This window comes from Acomys russatus, chromosome 1 (assembly GCF_903995435.1).
Source record: "Acomys russatus chromosome 1, mAcoRus1.1, whole genome shotgun sequence".
NCBI lineage: Eukaryota > Metazoa > Chordata > Mammalia > Rodentia > Muridae > Acomys > Acomys russatus.
The window spans coordinates 107,522,330-107,546,485 of NC_067137.1; the positions used below are offsets into that span (position 1 = coordinate 107,522,330).

Here is a 24,156-nt window from a genome sequence, read left to right on the forward strand (position 1 = left end):
TCAAGGAAAAGGCTGAGCTGTTGGGTATAGAGAGCTATTGTCCTAGTATGCTCTCTGTTGCTGTGATAAAGACCAAGGCCAAAAGCAACTCAGAGAGGAAAGTGCTTATTTGGCTTCTAGATCCAAGGTCACAGTCTGTTGGGGGAAGACAAGGCAGGAACTCTAGACAGGAACCTAGAGACAAGAACTGAACAGAGACTGTGGGACAATACTGCTTGGTGCTTGCTCCTTATGGCTTGCTCAGCTTGCTTTCTTATAGCACCAGGACCACCTGTACAGGGGTGACCCTACCCACAGTGGGCTAGGCCTTCCTATAACAATTATTAATCAAGAAAATGCCCTCACAGACTTGCTTACCATTATGATGGAGACATCTTATTAATTAAGGACCTCCTCTCTCTCTCTCTCTCTCTCTCTCTCTCTCTCTCTCTCTCTCTCTCTCTCCTCCACCCCCCCGCCACCCCCTGCCACCCCACCCCCCGCTAGCTTGTGTCAAGATGATCAAAAGTGACCAGCACAGCCATAAAGAGAAAAATCTCTAAGGTGACATTAGAACTAGGAAGAATTCTTGCTAAGTTCACTTAACGGGATTCCTGATGAAGGTAGGTAGGATGATCAGACTTGATAAGAATTGATAAGATCAGAATTGATAAGACATAGAGGGTAGTCACATCTAACGAGGGGGATTTTCTATAAACCAAGTTAGCAGTAGTTTTAGTATATTTGGACCCTGTGGGGGATGAACACAGAAACCCAAGGTAAGGACCAAGTACTGAAAAGTATCAGAGGAACCAATTAAATATTGGTAAAAGAAAGGCAGGCACAGTACGGCACACCTGTTATCCCAGCCCTGAAGGAGGAGGCAGGAGTTTCAAGACTAGTGCTGCCTCCATAGTTCAAGGCTAGTTTGGAGCTATATATGACTCTGTCTCAAGAAAAAGTTTGGGAATGGAAGGAATCTTTAATGATAGGGCCTTGAAACAAAATGCAGATGGTTCGAAAAGGGGTCTGGTCAAGGAAGTACTATTTCAATGTGGGCATCTTCACAGAGCAAGGCAGGAAAGTGTCTGCTCAAAAGTATGGCAGAAAACGATGTACAATGCTCTTGCTAAGTCCAGTAAGGGGCAGCAAGGAGATCGGGGTCACTTGAGTATGGGATTACACACACTCAGAGAAATAGTCCATAGTTAGAACCGGAGAGGTTTTCAGTCCAGGTAGGAAGTGTAGATTTCTGGTGGTAAAGTTTTGAAACTTTTTTTTTTTAAACCAATACTCTAGTCAAATCAAAGATATTTTCTTATTCATTGGACACGTGAGTCTTTGTGGCAGATCAAAGGTAGAGGGCTTAAAATTTTTTTTTCAAGACAGGTTTTCTCTGTGTAGCCCTGGCTGTCCTGAACTTGCTTTGTAGACCAGGCTGGGCTTGAACTCACAGAGATCTACCTGCCTCTGCCTCCCTGAGTGCTGGGATTACAAGCATGTGCCACCACACCTGGCTAAAGGTAGAGATATAAGAACCATATTACTACACTTTTTAAAAGTACTTATATTTTGCATTTCAAATATTTTAAAAAATTATTTATTTATTTTTATGTGCATTAGTCTGTAGGTATCAGATCCTTTGGAACTGGAGTTACAGACAGGTGTGAGCTGCCATGTCGGTGCTGCGAATTGAATCTGGATCCTTTGGATGAGCAGACAGTGCTCTTAATCACTGAGCATCTCTCCAGCCCCCACATTTCAAATATTATTCCATGATTCCCTATGTATGTAACATGTGAGGAGATATTGTTTTATTTTTAAAAACTCCATCTTTTAAAATTATTATTATTATTATTATTATTATTATTATTATTATTATTATTATTACTATTAATGTTGAAGGACTCTGCCATAATTCCTTGGCACTAAATAGAAAGTGATGCTCTTTCACCTCATATTCACTCCCATCGGGATAAGATAGGGCTAGAAGCTGCTTGTTGCATAAATAGAATTTATACCAATGGTGTCCTAATCTTACTTCCATTGTTGAAAATTAATTCGTTTTCAGACTGTAGAATATGATTTGCTGAGTACAAGAAGCCTGATAGAAAAAGCAATTGAATGAATCAACTCTCTTTATGTACTTAATTTAGAGCTGTTCGAGCTATTGTGTGTGGTCTGAATCGAAAGGACCCGATAAATATTCCTAAGGACACCTAGTTGAATCACCTTAGTGAATGTGTAATTGCCTGTGAAATTCAGAGTTAAGAAAGCAAATTTAGAATCAGAGGGGATGGTTATTAATTGTATTTTCAGTTTTCAAAAAGCTTTTCCAAAATAACAGGTGGCGGCTTCATTGGAGCACTGCAGGAGGGAAATGGATCTTGGCAGATGGTCAGCAATTTGAGGTTAATGTAATATAGCTCCTGTGTAGAACTTGAGAAGATTTTGTTTTGGGGATTTTGGATTAGTTTTGTAGGGCTTCTTCATTTGGAGTTTGCTACAGTTGAAGAAGATTTTAAGAGGATGTATGTTACAAATTAATAATAATAAACAATAATAACAAGAAGAAGAAGGAGGAGGAGGAGGAGAAGAAGAAGAAAGAAAAGGAAAAAAAGCATTGCTCAATACTTGAAATGCCAGGAACACTGGCAGGATATTCCTGAAATCCAAATGACTATGGCATTTGCTTAATAATGTATCAGTGTTGGCTCCTTAGTTGTGACAAGCATAATATTGACGATGGGGAGACAGGGAGAACTGGGTAAGGAATACATCGAACTCAGTCTTGTCTGCGCATTATTTTAAAATGCAAATCTCAAGTTATTCTGAAAATTAAAAAAAATATGTTCATAGGGCTCGAGAGATGGCTCAGAAGTTGGGGCACTGGTTCTTGCAGAGGACGCAGGCTTTTACTTCCAGCTCCCACAAGGCAGATCACGACACTCGATATCTCCAGTTCCAGGAACCAGATGTCTTCTTCTGCCCCCACAGGCACTTGTCACCAACATGGTGGCTAGACAGACATACATGCAAGCAAAGCACTTATGCACATAAAATAAAGTAACCTAAGAGGAATTAAAACTATACATACACTGTGGAGGTCCATACTTTTAACCACATCAGTCTAGAGGATGAGGCAGAACTGGTTGTTTCACAGTCAGTTTGGGGTAAAAGAGTTGAGAATCACTTACATAGGAACCAGAAAATAAAAGCCGCTGCCGCCCCTCCCCCCTGCCATGAACTCTTGCAGCTGCCATGTACCAACACATAAGTTCCTGAAACCATGACCTTCTCATAGACTGCCTCACTGGGACCTTTTCATAAAATACATCTCTAGAGTCACTCCCAGGGAAACACAAATGGACCAGTATTAAACGCCACTGTAAAACTCATACTCTTTACCATTTTTCACTTCCCAAATGCACAAATTTCAGAAGGATTGCTTAGAAAAGGAGAAAAGAAACATTCAAGATCCATTCCTTAGTTTTGAAATGTATTCTTCAGTTTGGTATCTGCAAAAGCTACTTGGATTAAATAGAATGCCTGCATCGTAATTCTCTTGTGGTTTGAGAAGACTGCAAGAGATCTGTATTTGCTGATTGTTACCTGGCAAGGAAAATTTAGACACTGTCAGAAAACTCATTACTATTGGGGTTTTTCATTTCTGTCTTCCACTGTGGCAGAAAAGAGGCAAGGGGCATGATCTATGAAACCAGATTCACTCTAGCCACATTTCTGTTTTACTGGCTTTTGCTATTAAGTATTTGCCATCTCTGTAAATCTGTAGAGGAAAGCTGGGCAGCACCTGAAGAAAGCATTCTGGGCTGGGGACTCAGCTCAGTCATTTCAATGATAGAATCTTTGCCTAGCTCGTGCTAAAAACCTGTACTCAAATTCAGCATTGAAAAAGGAAAATAAGCCAAAACTAAAACCAAAACAGTTGACTGATGACAGGTGCCGATAAACCGTGTTTCAAAAGTTCTTTTGTTGTGTCAAATGCCTGCAGCCTCCATGCTAGGGGAAGGCTGCACTGGGAGCAAGCCTAGAATGCATAGCAAGGACCTTGATATTAAAAACAAAACAAAACAAAACAAAAAACAAACAAACAAACAAAACAAAACCAAAGCCAAAGGGGCGGGGGAGAAAATATTGCAAGAGAAACAAATCTCATTTTACAATACATTATCTACTCTGGAGGAAATGACATCAATCTGTAAATTTAGAATTAAAAATCAACAGCCTGCCGTCACACAGATTACAGTCCCAGCTCCCTAACTCCCGGCAATTTCAGGCAAATAATCTCTCTTTTTGTGAATGAATTGGACCAAGCAATCTCTCAAATCCTCTGCAATTTGAACTATGAGGTGGAGTGAGATGGAAAAATACTGGAGAGGGTTTTTTTTGGGGGGGGGGATTTATAGTACAGGAGAAGCTGTTTCCGCATTTATGTTTCTAGAGTCAGAAATACGAGAGCAGTAGGAATGAGCGAAAAGGGGGTGGGAGTGAGGCGGAGGGGGGAATGAGAGAGAGACACAGGCTGGGTCAATTTAGGTGGCTTTTACACTTACTGGGTAAGCAACGTGGCGGTTGCTAGGCAACTGCATCTTTTGTAAGCACGGAGGCCCTAAACAGAGGTGTCTAAGTCACTACCTGTTTTATTTTAAAACCATGGGGGTTTTTCAACATTAATGAAACCAGTTGTCTTTGAGAGCACACATTTTTGCAACCAATTCTGTGCACACTCTCTTTGGCTGAGGTAGGCTCATGGAGACTTTTCTGTCCCCTGTTTTCAGGCGCGCTGAGGCCACCTCTTTGGCCAGGCCCCGCCGCTGCACGTTGCCCGGCAGAGCCGGACGCCTCCGGTTCGCTGCTTGCGGACCCCGCCCACCCGGGGCCTGGCTATAGGGTACCGGGCTTCGGGTTTCTGGAGCACTGTCCTGGGCAGCCATGGGCTCGGAGATGGAGCCGCTCCTCAAAGCCTGGAGCTATTTTAGACGCAGGAAGTTCCAGCTCTGCGCCGATCTATGTACGCAGATGCTGGAGAAGTCCCCTTATGACCAGGTACCTGCCGGCTCCAGGCAGTATGTGGATCCTCTTGCTGGGGCCTTGGGCTCTGGGGGGAATGCCTCTGTCCCTTGGGGGGAGGTCCGGGAGGAGGGCCCTAGGCGAGGTTACCTGTGTGGTCTGCAGAGGCACCTGGAGCAAGACATTTTGGAGTCTTAGCGGCTCCCTGCCCTTTGCACACCCCCCCTCCCCCCCGCATCCTGAGTTCTGTGCCTTGACAGCTCCTGCTATAAACTTCAGCACTTCCTTTCCAGAATTAGTTCCGTTTAAGGGGACTCTGTTAAGTTTGTATGTGGGGCGGGGGACTTTGATAATTCATTGTTCATTAACTGGGTTACTCTTGGTTGATTTCTAGAAAGGAAAAAAATATATATATATATACGAACAAAAATCTGAGACGCAGACCCCCCCCTTTAAACACAGCTGCCTTTTGGTTCAGATAATGAAGCATGGCATCTTCTAGCTTATCTTTAGACATCTGGCCACATGTGAAGGAGCTTTTGCTTCTGAGTCATCATAAGTTCATCTTGAGGAATGGGAACGTAGACCGGGAAATGATATATTTATTTGAAAAGAAACTACCTGGAGGGAAAGAGAAGAGGAAAAAGCCCCTTAAAAGAGGAAATGATAGTGTTGATTAAAAAGGAATTTACAGTCCAGTATGAGGGTGCATTCTTGTACTCCCAGCACTTGGGAGGTAGAGGCAAGAGAATCAGTAGTTCGAAGCCATCCTCAGCTAAGTAGCGAGTTCAAGTCCAGCCTGGTGAGCTAAAGGAGAGAAAGTAACAAAAGGGAACTTAATAAATGCAGTATTGTTGTGTACAATGACTGAAAAGGGTAATACTGAATGGGAGAGGTATAGTGCCGTTGAGCAAGTGGCTCCTGCATGGGTCAGGAGGAAAACGGGAGCTCAAGAGCGGAGTTGTGGCGGGTTGGCGGTGCTTCAAGTACATGCAGAACGTACCTATGCCGTTCTGGTCCCCTGCTTTCCCTCCGGTGGCCTTGCCTTGGAGTTGTTAGGAAAAGAGGGAGAGTTAGAAAAGCAGGGCCCTGGGTGTGAAGGCTGTTATTAGGCTCTGCTGCTCTCCGAGCAGAAGGAGATGGGGGGTACCACGTGTCCTGCACATCAGTCCACGGTGATGCTAAGCTAGCTTCTCTTCCTGTATTCATGTTCATTCAGCGACTGTGCATCTGTAGACAACGACTGTGCATCTTTTCCCCCAAGAATGTTGCTTGGCACGTTAGTCTTACAAATGCCTCCAAAAACATTTCCTGCACAACCCAGCATGTTTGGGAACAATAAGAGAGTATAGGGTTGGAGAGATGGCTCAGAGGTTAAGAGCACCGTGTGTTCTTCCTAGAGGTCCTGAGTTCAAATCCCAGCAACCACATGGTGGCTCACAACCACCTATAGTGAGATTTGGTACCCTCTTCTGTCCTATAGCATACATGTGGGCAGAATGCTGTATAAATAATAAATAAATCTTAAAAAAAAAGTATAGGATCCCTTTACCATTGTCTCAAGGGAAGCCTGTGATGTACCAGACATTGTTCTAGGTGCAGCAGATTATCAAGGACTCCACATGTTGTTTTCATTGAGTTGGAGTAGTTTCCACAGAACAGGAGTCCCAAGAGTTACTCACTGGAAGTTTCCTCATTAAATGCCAGTGGGAGATATGTACTCCCTTCTTGGAGATCCAAGATGCACCCCAAAGGCTGTGAATAGTTCAGAAGAAAATAAACCTCATCTTGCCCAATTTTTCTTTACCAGTTTAGAAACTTACTTTCCCCCCCCCGCCCCCCCCCCCCCCACATCCCCGAGAGGGCAAAGGTCAAATGTCTATTTCTTAATTAGTCTCAGCAGATACGGCTAGTAAAAGTGTTCTTAATGGGTAAGGCCCTGTGATCCTGAGGCCACGGTGGCGTTCAACACTGCTTGTGAGTTGAAATTGTATTTGTGCTAGATTTTGTGATTAGGACTCCTGGTGTTCATGGCAGTGGCCTTTCATAGACTGCTTAAGACTCCTGAAATGTAAGTTCAATGAAGTAAATATTTTTCTAATGCTTAGAATAACTTGTAAAGTAGGTAACAAGAACAACAGACATGGTTCAGAGAGTTTATGTCATTTAATCCTCAACTATTTCAGGGGTATTATTTTCCCCATGTTGCAGATCCAGGACACCAAAATGTGTCCAAAAGTTACAAAGCTACTTAACTTCACAACTACTTAAGAACTTTTCCCAGTGTATTTTTTTCCATGACACAGGGTCTCTCTGGGTATCCATGGTTGTTGTCCTGGACTCTCTTTGTAGACTAGCCTGACCTCGAACTCACAGCGATCCACCTGCCTCTGCCTCCCGAGTGCTGGGATTAAAGGCGTGCGCCACCACGGCCGGCTCCCCAGTGTAATGTGCCTTCTCTCTCCAAGATTTTAGCTGCTGTAGGATTTTGACATATCTATGAAGTTGCATTAAAAGCTCTGATAAGTCCTGAAGGAAAAAGTAGCCGTTCTTATTTAGCCAAATAATAAAACTTACTTGATCCGGAAGGGAAACAGGAAGATAAATCCCTTCTGTTATTTGGTGAAGATACCATTTTGGGAAACTAATAGGCAGAAAAGTGATGCTTTCATTTTGTTTTGTTTTTTGTTTTTTCGAGACAGGGTTTCTCTGTATAGCCTTGGCTGTCCTAGACTCACATTATCAACCAGGTTGGCCTCAAACTCACAGGGATCCACCTGCCTCTGCCTCCGGAGTGTTGGGATTAAAGATGTGTGCCATCACATCCGGCTGTGATGCTTTTATTATGGTTAAGAAGGAGTAGTGGATTTTCCCTGGAAAAATGGGGAAACAAATGCTTTGTCATATATTTTCAGCTAAACACGATAAATGGTTCTTTGGTGTAGTCCCCTGTATTTATCTCATTATTATGCTTTGCCTCTGGTGCTCCTGGAAGATTAAGACTTAGGTCTGGGCTTGTCTTGTGAATATGTGGTTTTGATAATGGTGATAAATAAACAGACGGGATCCCACTGGGGAATCCCGATGTTGATACTACAGAGTGGAGAGCATGGTTACCATCATCACTGAAAGAGATCTGACTAGGTTCAGCTTGCTCATCATTCTGTTTCTTGTGGATTTGTGATAAGGCTTCATAATGTGATACATAATGTTTAATACCATAGAAGAGTTGTTCTTTCATATGTATGTAGTGATATGAGCTGGGGTTATATTCAGTTTGGGTAAATATGTCTCTGTTAAGGCTTTCATTGCTATGATAAAAACACTGAGACCAAAGGCAAATTGGGGTTTACTTGGCTCACATTTGTAGTTCCTCCTGAGGGGAAGGCAGGGCAGGAACTCAAGGCAGGAACCCGGAGGCAGGAACAGAAGCAGAGACCATGGAGGTTCCGCTTACTGGCTGCCTCCTTATGGCTTTCTTAGCCTCCTTTCTTATACACCCCAGAACCACCTGCCCAAAGTTGACAATGCCCACAGCCATCTGGGCCCTCCAACATCAATCATTAATCAAAACAAAACAAGACCAACAAACTGAAACCAACCAACCAACCAAACAAAAAGCAAAACCCATGGGCTTGCCCGAAAGCCACAGTCTCAGTTGTGGTTCCCACTTCTTAAATGATTCCAGCTTGTGTCAAGTTGACAGAACTCCAGTATTTTCTGAACTTCATCATTTTAGAAAATTTTCCATGTACTTGAATTGCCATTCCTGGGCTAGCAAACTGATTTTAGTGTGAATGAGCTTCTTTGGAGCACTGACCAAACAGGTGCTTAGTGGAACAAAGACATATAAATGTTTCTTCTGTGTGTAACATAGGTTCATTTGGCTCCTGCCTTTCACTATTCTCAAATACAAGTGAGAACTTTAAAAATAATATTTTTCAGCTTGGTTTTATTTTTCTCCCAGATACATAAAGGAACTTTGGTAAAGTGATTTGATATTTGTTACTTTTTTTTTTTTTTTTTTTTGAGTCAGGGTTTCTTTATGTAGTCTGCCTGTCTTAGAGCTCACTCTGTTGACCAGACTGGCTTCTAATTCACAGAGATCCTCTTTGCCTCTGCCTCCCAGGTGCTGGTATTAAAAGCAGGGTTGCACCACCACTGTCTGGGGCAAGTGAGTTCTTTTCCTAGACACAGTATGATTAACAGTGAGAGATAGAGGGCAGGGTCCCTGAGCTTGATCTGTTAAGAATAAAGATAGAGGCTGGGGAGATGGCTCAGTGGTTATGAACATCACTTGTTCTAGCAGAGAACCAGAGAACCCGAGTTTGATTGCCAGTATCCGCATGGCTCCTCACAAGTATCTGTAACCCCGGTTTCAGTGGATGCAGTCTCTCAGAAATCCAGACAACATACCAAAGTACAGAAAAGGAACAACAACAACAAAACCAAACAAACAAACCCCCTGCCCCCAATCCCCCCCCCCCTTTTCTGGGTGTGGTGGCGCACGTTTTTAATCCTAGCACCTGGGAGGCAGAGGCAGGTGGATTGCTGTGAGTTCAAGGACAGCCTGGTCTACAAAGCAAGTCCAGAATAGCCAAGGCTACACAGAGAAACCCTGTCTTGAAAAACCAAAATAAATAAATAAATAAATAATAAAAATAAAGATAGAGAAACTGTGTGTTCATTTATCATAATTTCCTCCCTTTTGAAAACAAATATATTAAGAATGACCAATACAGACAGAAGCATTTTTTTTTTTTTTTTTTTTTTTTTTTAATGTGAAAGGAGGAAATGCAAAGCCACCCTCCATAGAGCAGTGTGACCTACAGGGAGGCCTGGCTTTGCTGCCTCACACTGATCATCCCGATTAGTTACTTAATCTGATTACTGTTCTTTGCAGTCCATATGTCAGATTAATGGCTTTCAAAACAGTGCTGAGTTTGTAGCTCACATTTCATACAACATGGAACTTCTGAGGGCAGTGGGGTTTTTAAGAAGATGCTGTTTTTTCATGAATGGGTGGGTCTCTGAAGAAGTTATAATTTGGTGTATATTAGAAGGAGGGAAGAGGGTTTTCTCCTCTTCTACCTGCGTCTCCACTCACAATAATAGATGTTACATCGGGGAAGGTACATGATTTGATGATACACCCCCCCCCAAATATGTCTTTTTGCCTAGCTACCTAATTTGTTTCCTTTGGGGGGCCATAAAGACTTAGCTAGGCTTCATCCTGTGGTTCCATCTGTACACTCTCAGGCACTTGGTTGCATGGATTACTGTTCTGCCAAATTATACAGATTGTATTGCTGTTTGGCTGCTTGGTCACCTGACCTCCCAACCCTTGGAAACCCACCCATCCTTGTCTTACAGGCTTCTCCTTCCTACTGTTACTAAGTTCCGAATAACAATGCTGCTGTTTCAGATCTGGGTAGGCTCATTAGCCAGAGTAAGTGTTGGTGATAATTAGGAAACTGTGTTCAGAAATATCCTCTGAAGCAATATCAACAGCTTAAGAGAAACTTATCCCCCAGAGAGGAAGGAGAGAGGCCATATTAGGTCCTTTTCTAGTTGCTGTGACCAAAATGTCTGACAAGCAACTTAAAGGAGGAAGTGTTTATCTTGGCTTACAGTTTTAGGGGATACAGTCCATGGTGGACAGGAGAGCATGGCAGCAGGATAAGAAGGCTAACCAGTCACATTGCTTCCTAAGTGAGAGAGCAGAAAGTAGTAAATGCTCACTCATTCTCAGCCAGCTTTCTTCTTTGCATGAAGCCTGGAACCCCAGCCTGTGTAGCAGTGCCAACCATATTTAGGATGGGTCTTCCATCTCATTTTACCTAACTTAGAAAATCCCTCACAGACATGTCCAGAGACTCTGTCTCCAAGGTGATCCTACCACGCTGACCACCAGTTGAAACTATTACAGAGGCAAATTGCTGGAGCTGAAGCTGATTCTGGGGAGCATGGCTGGGCCTAGACAAGCTCTGCACGTCTGTGTCCTTTCACCTGCTTTGAAGGGAGGCACACAGGAGAGTTTCAGTTTGATTTTTGAAAACCTGGAGTCAGTATTGAATTCTGAAAAGGGGACCAGGAGATGTTGTGGTGCTTGTGTGTTGAGCTTATCCTTCGGTGACCTTACATCTCACAGTGAAAGAGCTCCCAAAAGATCTTAGGATTAACCCTAAAACTACCCCCAGAAAGGGGCATTATCACCTTACTCTGAGAGGGTAAAACAGGTTGTGTGACCCATCTATTCAGGATTCCACATCTGAGTCATGTCTTTAGGATCAGGTCCATGGCTTCTGACTCTAGAGCAAGGTCTGGAATTTTCTACCTGTTTGTGTTAATAACCAGAGAAATAATTCACTGGACTAAGTGAACCTAACTTGTGGCTCCCTGTTCAGAGGGGTTAATTTAAGCACACAAAAATGTAATTTAGAGAGACTCCAGGTCAAAGGTTCCAGTGGCTTTTTGTTTGTTAAAGTATCACTCTAAGTTAAAATGTTTAATTGATTAAAAATCCTTTTCCTTCATTGTTATGCTCCTGATGGGCCCCTCAAATGAGCCACCCCTGTCCTAGGCCTCTGCATATCCTATCATGGTCTGTTTCCCCCCTTGCTATAGTCTCACATACTCAGCATAGTGCGTGCCCTCGGCTCAGGGTGTCCAGGTTCAAATACCGCCGCTACACTTTGACACCATGCTTAGCGAAAATGGTAATATACTTATATGCCAAGGAGTTTTGTGATGGTTTTAGCTCTTGTTTCTATATAGCTAACATCAAACCAAACACACACACACACACACACACACACACACACACACACACAGAAAGAACACTTCAGAGAAATCTAGTATTTATTTGGGACTAAGCAAGGGGTATTACAGTGGGGAGCATATGTGACATTGAGACCATAGGGCAGGGTAAAGGCAAAATGAGGAATATTACATAAGTTATTTTGAAACAGTAATCCTTGACCACAGGATTAATAACAAGGGCACTCAAGGATTGTAACAAATGTGGTGTCAGTCCCAGGTTGGGTGGACATTCTCGGGGATAGAAGCTTTCTGTCTGAGATGTTAGTGGCCTTGGACTGGGGCTGTAGCTCTGGCAGTCTTTTGTGACTGTTATGAATCATATACTCATGAGATTCCCCCACCCCTCCGGATTTTTATTAGACCTTGACATAAGCAGCTTCGTTTTGATTCTGACCACTTTTGTCCTAAAGATATTTGCATGTAGGATTTCACTATTTCACATTTTTTCTGAAAGGATTGTTGATAATCTAGAGAGCATTTTGTGAGGAATACATCCAGTGAAAGGGTGGTAAAATGATGTTGAAAATAGCTCATAAATCATTGTCATGTACAACTTCTAGAATAATCCCCGCTTTCTCTGCCTCTCTTCTTATTGTCATGTCTTCTGCTTTACCCTTCTTGTCTCCACCGGAGGCATCTAAGATTTGTCCCTGGGTATAGCACTGACCACACACGTGCAGTTTATTTACTTTTATGTATTGCCCTGTAGAGTGTTTGTGCACCTTGGTGGGTGCCAGGACTGCCAGGAGCAGGCAGCGCAGTAAGCATGCTCTGTCTCACCCCTGTTAGGCCAAGAGGCCTTGTCTCTGTTTTCAGTCCATATTTCCCACCCACATAACCAGCACCCGTCCTCCATCCTCCCCACTCTCTAAGCATCTCGTTTTCTTCTCTGATCTTTTTATTGTTTTCCTAGCTGCTCTTCGCCCACACAGTCACACATGTGTACTCAAAGGGATGGAAGAGTAAGACAGACAGGTCACAAAGTCTGTCATCAGTGAACAGAACCCCAAGAGGCTGAGTCGGTGGCTTCTGATTGAGCCACCGGAGGAATCCAACTGCTGTTGGTAGAATAACAGATGCTGGGCTTTGCCTTTGGGTTAGGGCTTCTGTTTCCTTTAGCTGTTTGCTTTTCCTTTTCAAACACTGTCTGCAGTTGCCTGTTGTTGATATTTCCCACTCAATCCTGTATTGATCCTGTCATATAGCCGTTCTGAACTTAATTTAGTTTTTCACTTTTGGGGTACTGGAGATAATGTATTCGGGGTCTGGTCCATATGTAGCCCTCACTGCACCACTGAGATGGGCGTGTAGCCTCTTGTCTGAACTTCATTCTTCAGCCTGCCTCACTATTTCTATCTTTAAGAAAAATGTAAATTCCCAATGAGCTGGCAAGAAAGTGCCTTGGCTCACTGAAACATTTGTACAGCTGTGTTAATCACTTCTCTCACTGCTGTGACCAAACACTGACCAGAAGCAACTGGAAGGGAGGAATGGCTTGTTTTGGTTCATGGTTCAGAGGAAGGCAGGCCGCCGAGGCAGAGGAGGTGTGCTGGCTTTCTCCTTTTCCCTTTGTGTCCAGTCTTGGACCCCATCCCAAGATGCTTACATTAGTGTGTGTCCCGTCTCCCATGCTAAAGCCTTTTGGAAGCACTCACACAGACTTACCCAAAGGTTTGCTTCATTAATGCCCTAGGTGTTTTTTAGTTCTGTCAAGTTGCCCATCTACATGAGTCATCACAGTACCTTGAACGAACTATTTATTATCTATAAATCTGTTTGCCCCCTGTAAAATGGGTGATACTTCTTGATTTACTTAGACCATTGTTAATGGCGTTCAAATGAGCTCATGAGCCACATATACACAAGAAAGAATGGGAAGGCTTACTTCTGGGACCTGCCATCTCGCCCCTCTGTCTCACTGAAGTATGAGCCATGCTCAGGAAATCGGCTCTGCCTTCAGATTCTCCCTACATGCACTGGATTGCAACCCTGTCTTTGCTCTATGCTCCAGTTGCTGTTTAGTACACTGTAAGACCGTCTCTCAAGCCCACTCTTTGGGACGCTCACTGTGCAGCCTGGCTTACCCTTTTCCTCCCCTCCCCCGCAGTGCACCAGGATGCTAAAGAAGTCACGTGCCTATCCAAAGCTTGCACGTTGCCTGACCAGGCAATATTTTCCTTAACATACCCACAGTGTTCGTTTAGGGTTTTAGAGCTGTGGAAGGCAAGGGTCAACCCTCTTTCCATTTCTTAGCACTTTCCTCAATAAAACATGGCATAGGTTAAGTGCTCAACATGTGCTGCTGCCAGACACTTAAGTGTAGACATTTGTTACGAGACCTTATTTGACTGATGGGTTTAACCTGGAAAAACGAGACTCAGATGCCACGTTTGTCAGCACTCGGCTCTAATGTGTATTGCATAGTCTATAAACATTTCTACAAGAACATTGCAGTTAGAGTGTTATTGTTATTATTTGGGGGGGGGGTTAGATCAGGCTGGCCTGGAACTCAAAGATCTGCCAGCCTCTGCCTCTGAGGGCCGGGATTCAAGGCATGCGTCACCACCACCTGGCTAGAATTAATTTATTAGCAGTCACAAATCTCATCATAGTTTTGTGGAATTAAGGATTTATATTATTAGTATTTTCCTTTTGTTCCAGAAGTTATTAAGATATAATATCTTATTTTCAGATATAAAGAAATAGTTCCTTGGTATAGTTTAAAATTATTCTTAATTTCTAAGTTACTGACTCTTTTTTAAATAAATAAGTTTATTGGAGTAATTGTTTTAAACTATCACTTCTATTTTTCTCTTATATTGGGCGGCAGGTTAGCTGGTAGCCAGGGAACAACTTTTGGGGATCAGTTCTCTTCTTCTACTATGTGGGCTCTGGATTTGAATCAAACTCAGATCCTTTGTCTTGGTTGTAAATGCCTTTATCCACTGAGCCATCTCATGGGCCTTGTATTGACATCTCCAATGTAATTGAGCTACTTTTCCTTTGTACTCTGAGTAATTAGAATTTTTTGATGATAGAAAACTTTTCTGTGTATATTATGTTTTATGGACTTTTGAGAGTATTTCTAGAAAAAGATTCCAATTAGTATTTGCAGGTCTGGGGACATGGTTGGAATCCATGCTGTGCAAGTGTTGAGACCTGCATTTAGATCCTCGGGCACATAAAGGCTTGCTGCGCCAGTGTGTGTGGGTAACCCTAGCACTAGGGTGCGGACGGAGACAGGTAGGTCTCAGGCCTTGTTGGCCAGCCACTCTAGGCTGAGTGAAAGACCTTGTCTCAAAAAGTAGATGGTGAGCCATTAAGGAAGATATCCAAGTTGACTTTTCTCCTCAGTATACGTGTGCACTGGCAAGTGAGCCCACCTTGTGCACCCCATGCCTATGCCACACACACGTGCACAATTTAATATGTGGGTTTTTATTAAGACTTCTGACTTCAGAAATTGCATATCTTAAAAATGTTTACAACCTTCTTAATGCTTTCCAGGAACCAGCTCCCGATTTGCCAGTGTCTCAGGTAAAGGTTTAGCTGCAAGCATTAGTTTAGAGAGTAAATTAGTTGCTATTGCTTATTTGCTACAGATGATTAGAAAATGTGCTGTGTATCTGCTCTAGTATTAGAAACATAGCTGCATCTACCAGCTGTTCTGTTCTTTATTGTATAAATAAACTTTCATATTCCTAAAGCTTCTACTGACTTGACTAGCCTTGAGGAACTAATGTGAACTGCTTATTAAGACTTGGGGCTTAAGTAACAATTGCCAAGATTGACCAGAATGAGGAGAAAAAGGAACAGGGTAGTAAGAGCAATCACACTTAGGAGGGAGCCAGGCTGTCAGCAAAGTCACAGGATCTGCACAACTCTGATGGATAGCAGCAAATTTTGAACACAGTTGCCCCACTTTGCTTGCTTTCTAACTGACTTGGTAGCTCAAAGAGGGAGGGAGGACAAAGTTCTTCCATTGAAGAAGGAAGGAAGGGAAAGTGGCCAGATTGCCACAACTAAATGCTTAGAGGTGGCTCTCAGCTGTTGATGGTAAGAAACAAGGGACTGAGTCAGAAGGAAGCCCTGGAAGGGAAGGGGCTTGGTTAGAGCAGCAGTAGAGGATAGTAACTGGCCAGTGAAGCTTTCAGTCCAGAAGGTTTCCACTGAGTCTGGGAACAGAAGAGGTGCAGAGAATGTAGATGTTACTAGTGTTTGTCCCACTAAATGAGATACAATGTTAACGTAATGTAACTGAGTGATTTGAACTTCTCACAAGGTACATATGAGTAATGACAGAGCCTTTCAGCATGGAAAACAAGTTAAGAAGTACTCTAATGGAGACTTCTGACTTAGACATGGCACAAATGTGACTCAGACTTTTTTATAAGATGGCACTTGTCTTCCAATGATTATATATATATATATATATTTTTTTTTTTTTTCTTTTCTTTTTCTTCTTTTGGTTTTTCGAGATAGGGTTTCTATGTGTGTAGCCTTGGCTGTCCTGGACTCCTTTTGTAGACCAGGCTGACCTTGAACTCACAGAGATCCACCTACCTCTGTCTCCTAAGCACTGGGATTAAAGGTGTGTGCCACCACGCCTAGCTCCAATGATTATGTTTTATATACTATACATGCAGTCATTCAGAACAAATCTAAATCTTAAATACAACTTATTTATAAATAAATAAATATATTTTTTATTCTTAGCCATTTAGAAGATTTTGATTACAATTAAATTAAAGCACTAGTAATTTGCATTGTACATATTGTTGAAAACCATAAGTGGTATTTAAAAGTTTTAGACTAGCAAGGTTTCATGTAGCCCTTATATTTAGTAACAGTTTCTAATTTTGTTTCTGTAGACTCAATTATCCACCAGATAATGATGTCAGAAGGAACAAGGCTGACCTTGTTCCTATTTTTCAGGTTTCATGTTGTTTACAACTTAAAAAGAGGTGAGGCTTGTGCTAGCTTTTTGCCACTGTGACGAAAAAAAAAAAAACTGCAAAAGAAAAAAAGCTTAACAGTTTGATTTTGCCTCCTGGATTTTAGAGGCATCTCTGTGGTTGGTGGCTGAGTGGGTTTGGAACCTGGGGTGAGGCAGAATGGCATGGTGTCAAAAAGCTGCCAACCTCGTGACAGTCAAGGGCAGAGACAGTGAAAGGAAAGGGGGACAGGATGGATGCAACCTATAAAGTCACACCCCAGAGTCCCATTTCCTCCAGCTGGGCTTGTCCCCTCCTCCTAATGGTCCAGCTATGAAGGCATTTGTGAAGTAGTCGATTTATGAGATTGGTACTCTGGCGATGGAGTCATCTGTCTGTGGTGCACGAGCTGGAGATTAAGCCTTCTGTCCAAGAGCATTTGGAGAGATTTCATAACTAAACTCTAAAAAGGCCTCACAGTAACAACATACTATATTGTGCCTAACATTTCAGTTTACAGGCAGACTGTCGAGTAGTTCTACCAGTTTTCATGACATCCAAATGATGTCAGAAAGATTACTCTCTTGGTTGGCTTACTCCATTAATCAAAAGTTATTTCTCACATGTCATAACCTGTTGGCCTTGCATTACTTATCCTTATTTCATAAACAATAGAATAGTGAAAACATGTTTTTCCCAGCTGGTTGAGTTTTTAATTTCATAAGTAAAACTGGATTAGCCCTACAGGAGATGGAACATGTAAGTAGGACTTTCTTGATGTCAATTGGCAGGTCTGTGCCAGACTAGAATGGGTAGCCCCGGTAGGCTGACTGTGCTCCAGGAAAGGGACCCATCCAGCACGAGTCTCAGTGGGTTTTAAAAAAGGAAAAGAGAGAGAGAGAGAGAGAGAGAGAGAGAGAGAGAGAGAGAGAGAGAGAGAGAGAGGGAGAACATAAAGTCGGGAGGGGTAATTTGGAAGAACTGGGAGGAGGAAGTGAATATGATCAAAATGCATTGTATGAAATTATCTAAGAATAAAAAAAGATATGCAGGGAAATAAATTAGCATGATTATTATTCATTTAACTGGGGAGAAACTGTTTTGTTCCTTTAAAAAATTCCTAAGCATCTTTTTAAAAATTGATTTTATAGAACTTGTAATACAAATAGAGTCACTTGTATAAGCAACTGTATTTTCAAGTTGATGACTGCAGTGTATTCAGTTGAACATAACATAAAATACATTTCTAGTTTTTTTTCATATTTAAGGGAAAATTAGAGATTACTGTGTATACTTGATCATGCTTCTTTTTAATATGCAGGGGATTTTAGGGCTGTAGAACATATTTGGCTTATTTCCCCCAAAAAAATATTTTTTTAATCCAAAGCCCCATCTGCTGTTTTCATTAAAATCTCAAGAATTGTTCACATTGCTAGGAGTGGGTTTTTGAACGTACTCTGATGTGTAATCAAGCAGTGATGTGTGATTTTCAAGGTCATTTTTGTTAGGACCAAAAAACAAAAACAAAAACAAAAAACCAGGGAGATGAATTTTTTGGAAATATTAATGAAATTTTAAATCAAATAATGGTTTAAGTATGTTTTCTAGTTTGGTATCTGTTGCTATAATAGACACCATGACCAAAAGCAACTTGGGGGGCGGGGAAGAGCTTATTTCAGGTCTCGGTTCATCACTGAGGGAAGCCAAGGCAGGAAGTCAGGACAGGAACCTGGAGGCAGGATCTGACGCAGAGGCCTTGGAGGAGTGCTGCTTACTGACTTGCTCTCCATGACCTGCTCAGCTTGTTTTCCTTTTTAATTAATTAATTAATTAATTAATTAATCAATTCACTTTACATCCTGGTCATAGCTCCCTCCCTCCTCTCTTCCCAGTCCCACTCTCCCTCCCCCTCCCCTATTCCTCAGAAAATGGGAGCCCCCCCCCCACGTGCCCCAGATCATCATGAGCTTGCTTTCTTATACAACACAGGACCACCTGCCCAGGGGTGGTATTGCCTATAGTGTACTGGGGCACTCACATTAATTATTAATCAAGAAAATAAATACCTCTACAGACATGCCCATGTCCATAGGCCAGTGTGATAGAGGCAGTTCTCTAATTGGGGTCCCCCAATTAGGTAAGTCTAGTTTTTGATTGTTTTTGTCAAAACTAACCATCACAGTTGACCCTTTATCAGCTTGAATCACAAACACATCACTGTCCACCCATAACTTCTATTTCTTGTTTATCTCAAGATCTCATGTTAACATCACAACATAAAACATAGCTTAACTTTAAAAATACCACAGCATATACAATTTTCAATACTTTAAAAGTCAGCGGTGCCGGGCGTGGTGGCCCACGCCTTTAATCCCAGCACTCGGGAGGTAGAGGCAGGCAGATGGCTGTGAGTTCGAGGCCAGCCTGGTCTACCGGGCGAGTCCAGGACAGCCAAGGCTGCACAGAGAAACCCAGTTTGGAAAAACAAAACAAAACAAAACAACAAAAAAATCGGCGCTCTCTTTAAAAAATTCAAAGTCTATTGACTGTGAACTGCTTTAAAATAAAATACAAAAATTAACATATGTACTTTCTTATTCTAAGAGGGAGGACCCAGGGCACAGTAACAACCTGTGAATCCCACAGTGGCTGTCATCTAGGATTCACTCAGCATCTTCTGGGCTCCAAAAGCCTTCTGTGACCCGTCTCTGTAGCTTTGCCACCACACAGCTTTTCTCATAGGCCCAGGCTGGCTCTACAGCCCCAATATTACCAATATGCTGGAGACAGACTCGCTTCACCAGTGGCCTTTCCTGGCCTCTCTAAAGATTCCAGCCTTGCCACGTTGTACCAAGCCTGTGCTGCTGCCAAGATCCCATCGAGCCTGGGGCTCCACTGTGCCTGAGGCTGAGTCTTCACCTCTTCTGGCCTCTCTTCAGGGAGGCTCCAGGCCTGCAGACAGTGCCAACCTCAGATACTCTCCATGACCCCTTTATGCCTTTAAAATCAGTACAGTGTGTGAGGCTCTTCTACACATTTGGTAAAGTGTGGCTACCAGCTTCCGTGTCTGACCCTCAGTGAGTGTTTCCCAGATTTTACCCCCGTGGTGCTGTTCTCATATTAATCACAGCTGAGTTTCCAGCCCCAGGTAACCAGCATGTATCGTCCCACTAAAATACGTTTTCTTCCCATAGATTTTTAGTCTAAATCAAACAAATAGCCTGATCGAATATTTGAATTGACTCAAACTTTCCTCTAAAATTTCAAGAGCCAGGCCTTCGTTATCTGCATTTCCTTCCAACCTACCCCAGGACACCCCATTAACCTCTGACAGCTCAGCAGTTTTTCTGGCTCAAACTTCCAAAAGCTCTCACAATCCTACCCAAAAAACAATCCAAGGCATAAGATCCACGTGATCAGATTTGTCACAGCAACACCCCCATGTTCCTGGTACCAAGTTCTGTTGTAGTTGGATTTCTGTTGCTGTGATAAACATCATAGGCAAAAGCAATGGAAGACACAAAGGCTTTATTTCAGCTTACTCTGGCATGTCACAGTCAGTCATCGTGGGAAGCCGGGGCGGGAACTGAAGCAGAGGTCATGGAATGTTCTGCTTCCTGGTGTGCTCTCCATGGCTTGCTCAGCTTGTGGTTTATACAACCAGGTTGGCTGCTCAAGGGTGGCACCTCCCACAGTGGTTTGGACCTTCCCACATCTATCGCCATACAAGAAAATGCCCCCCAGACTTGCCTACAGGCCAATTTGATGGGGAAATTTTTCAGCTGATGTTCCCCCATGCCCGGTGACTCTAGTTTATGTCAAGTTCACAAAAACCAAACAGCAACATGCTTTATTTCAGATCCTTAACAAATATTTTTGTGTGTATGATGTGTATATGTACATGAGTGTGTCATATGTATGTGTGTGTGTATTTACATATGAGTGTGTGATGTGTTTGTGTGTGTGTGTGCGGGTATGAGGTGTGTCTATGTGTGAGGTGTGTGAGCATGTGCATGCCATAGCACATGTGTGGATGTCAGAGGACCATTTTGGGTGTCAGCCCTCCCCATTCACCTCGTTTAAGACAAGCTCTCTCATTTGCCACTGCTTGTAGCAGGTTAGCGGTTCTGGAAACTTCTAGGGACTCTCCTGTCTCTCCCTCTTAGCTCAGCTCCCCAGTGCTGAGATCACAGATATGTGTTGCACAGATCTGCGGCTTGAACTCTGCTTCTCACTCATGCTTGCACAGCATGTGTTTTACCCACTGAGCAATCTCCCGGTCCTTACAGGTTTGTTAATATCAACATTCATATCATTGTTTCCATTTCTTAAGACTTAAAAATCAAGCCGGGTGTGGTGCAGACTCCTTTAATCCCAGCACTTGGGAGGCAGGGGCAGGCAGATCTCTGAGTTCGAGGCCAGCCTGGTCTACAAAGCAAGTTCAGGACAGCCAAGGCTACACAGAGAAACCCTGTCTCAAAAAACAAACAAACAAGCAAAGAAAAAATCCAAACCAACAACAAAACAAAAACAAAAAACCAAAATTATATTTATAAAGACTGACTTCATAGAGATTTTTAAAAAGCAGATGTTCCTCTCCGACTTCTGATAATAGCTGTTTATTTATTGGGGCAGGGGAGAATGATGGATTCATTTCCCTTGTTTTGATTAGCTCAGCACAGAAAATTTACATCATCTTCACATGTAAGAGGTTACCAGGGCACTAGATATGAAGCATAACAGATTGAATTACAAAATAAGAGCAACGACTCAAAGCTACTAAAATATGTCTATGGATGTTTAATAACTGACAGTGTAAATGATGCTTAAAATTATAAAAACATGGCTTTTGAAAAGCTTGATTTAATATGAGTATGGTGTACATGCCACTAATTCCAGCACTAAGAAGGCTAAATAAGGGGTTCTAGAGTTCAAGGCCATCCTGGGATACACAGTGAGACCCTACAGAGACAGAGATTGGAGATGGGGGGTGGTTGAGTGAGGGGGTCAGATTGGCTAAGAAAGATTTAAATTAGGCCCCAAATCATGGTCCATAAGCTTTATTGGCTCCTCAATATCAGAACGAAAATCAAACCAGGTGTGGTGGTGCGCGCCTTTAATCCCAGCACTCGGGAGGCAGAGGCCAGCCTGATCTACAGAGCGAGCCCAGGGAAGCCAAGGCTAACACAGAAAGACCCTGTCTCGAAAAACTGAAAACAAACAAACCAAACCAACTAAAACAACAACAACCAAAAACAGAATGAAAATCTAAACCTCACTGTGGCACATGTGCCCTCTTTAGTCCAGACAGCTTCACCAGCGTTCCAACGTTCACAGCTACTGGGACTTTCCAAATACCCTGCGAGCCAATCTTACCTGGCCACAGAGCCAAAGCTGTCAGCATTATTCTTACAATAATCATTGTTTTGAGAAAATATTATGTATTATAGGCTGGCTTTGAGCGTGCTGTGCAGTCAAGGAGGCTCTCCCAAGTGCTGGGGTGACAGGCCTACACGACTATCTTGGTTCTCTCTCTCTCTCTGTTCCCCCCCCCCCCGCTCTCTCTCTGTCTCTCTCCCCCCCTCCCCCGTCCCTCTCTCTCTCCCCCTTCTCTCGCTCCCTCTCTCTCCCCCATCCCTCTCTCTCTCCCCTTTCTCTCTCCCCCCGTCCCTCTCTCCCTCTCTCTCTCCTTCCATCCTTTCCTTTCCTTCCTTCCAACCATATTCTAAAAACCTAATTTTTCTATCACACACTGCTGTGCTTAACTGTTTAATCCATTGGGTGATGGTGTGTTCAGGAGTGTTCGGGTCCATGTTGAGGTCTTGTTTCCTACTCAGAGCCAGCCTGCTCGTACATATCTAAGAGGTCTGTAAAGAAGGACTGACTAGATAGGGTTCCGTACATGTGGGGGCTTTGCGGACGTCCGGCAGCTCTGAACTGTAGAGTCAGGTCTATGCTGCCACTTCCAGACCTGCATTCCTCTCAGATCATGCAAGGTACACCAAGCTTCATCATTCTTGGCTTTTATTCTGGGGGGGAAAAAAAGCAGAAAGGTCACGTTTTTCAGTAAAGTGATTTTATGTGTTTGACAAGACTCCAGCTGTTGCTCAGGCTCCAGCAAAGCTAACGATGCTTTCAAGTTAGAGTCTTTAATTACTTTTCCATTCTCTGTTCTCTTTAGCAGGTTTTCTCCTGACTAATCACAAAATTACAGGGGTTGAATAGTGACTTGGACTCCAGAGAAATGGATCATAGCCTGAGTCAACCAACATTTCCTGAATTTATAATTACGTATAAAAAACTAAAGGTGTAGAAATTTCAGGAGTACACAAGGTTGACATGCTTGCATTCTGGGGAACAGAGGCTAATGCATGCCCAGATGCTCGCAATAATGTCACATACGGTAAGTGAGAAGATCAGCAGCATAAAGGAAAGACTGTAAGGAGGGTGCGAGGATGCCCTGGCCTTGGAGGCTGGGGAGGACTTCCTGGAGACTGGGGAGGACTTCCTGGAAGTCTTGGTCCTGAAGCAGAGCACGGAGCGCACTGACAAAACATGCCCTCTTCAGTAAGCCATGTGAGATTTCTAATGGTATGTTACCAAATGCTTTCTTTTTCCATGGTTTTTAGGCAGCTTGGATTTTGAAAGCACGAGCACTGACTGAAATGGTGTACATAGATGAAATTGATGTGGTTCAGGAGGGGATTGCGGAAATGATCCTGGATGAAAATGCTATTGCCCAAGTTCCACGTAAGTACTCCTCCTTCAGTTAAAGGAGGAGTGTAGCACATAAGAGGGATATGTGTGCACATATGTTCTTATATTTTCTATAAACACATGCATAATGGGATTGCCTTAAAATCCAAGCCAGGATCCTGGTATGAATAGTATTGGAGGATAGCCACAGTATATGGTGGTTTGCTGCTAATTTATTAGTTGCTAAGACTTTCTTTTCCTCATTGACTTGCTAAAACATGTAAATTCTAGACATAATCATTTATTTGGAGACATCTTTATGAGACATAATTAACTTTTGAGTCTAGAACCATTTAAACTTTAAAGCATGCTAGTTTTGAATCTGAATGCAAGCTCTGCTAATAAGGTGACCTGTGAACTTGATTCCTCGAGCCTCTGTTAAATGGCTTAGTACCAAACCTACCTTAGAGACCCTGTGAAGACTAAATGATAGCATGCTCACTTGTCGGAACACAGTCAAGAGTGGAGTCGTGTGAGAATTCTAAGTGCTTGTGAGAAAATACCAAGAAGACAAGACCAGAGTCTTGTGATCTCAGTTTCTTCAAAACACAGAACTGCTCTTGGGATGTGTGTTTGTGTCCTCCCAAGTGTGGCGGAGAGTCTGAAGTCTGCTTCAGCTGTTGCTACTCATGTG

General features: G+C 42.9%; 1 protein-coding gene across 1 annotated transcript in view; it reads left to right on the forward strand.

The window, feature by feature from the left end:
* The first annotated feature begins 4,895 nt into the window (after positions 1-4,895).
* Positions 4,896-24,156, forward strand: part of Ttc8 (tetratricopeptide repeat domain 8) — a 57,394-nt gene continuing 38,133 nt past the window's right edge. Inside the window, exons 1-2 of the mRNA XM_051150356.1 lie at positions 4,896-5,046; positions 23,396-23,516. Of these exons, the coding sequence (XP_051006313.1) occupies positions 4,933-5,046; positions 23,396-23,516 (235 nt within the window). The 5' untranslated portion in view covers positions 4,896-4,932. The remainder of the gene's footprint in view (positions 5,047-23,395; positions 23,517-24,156) is intronic.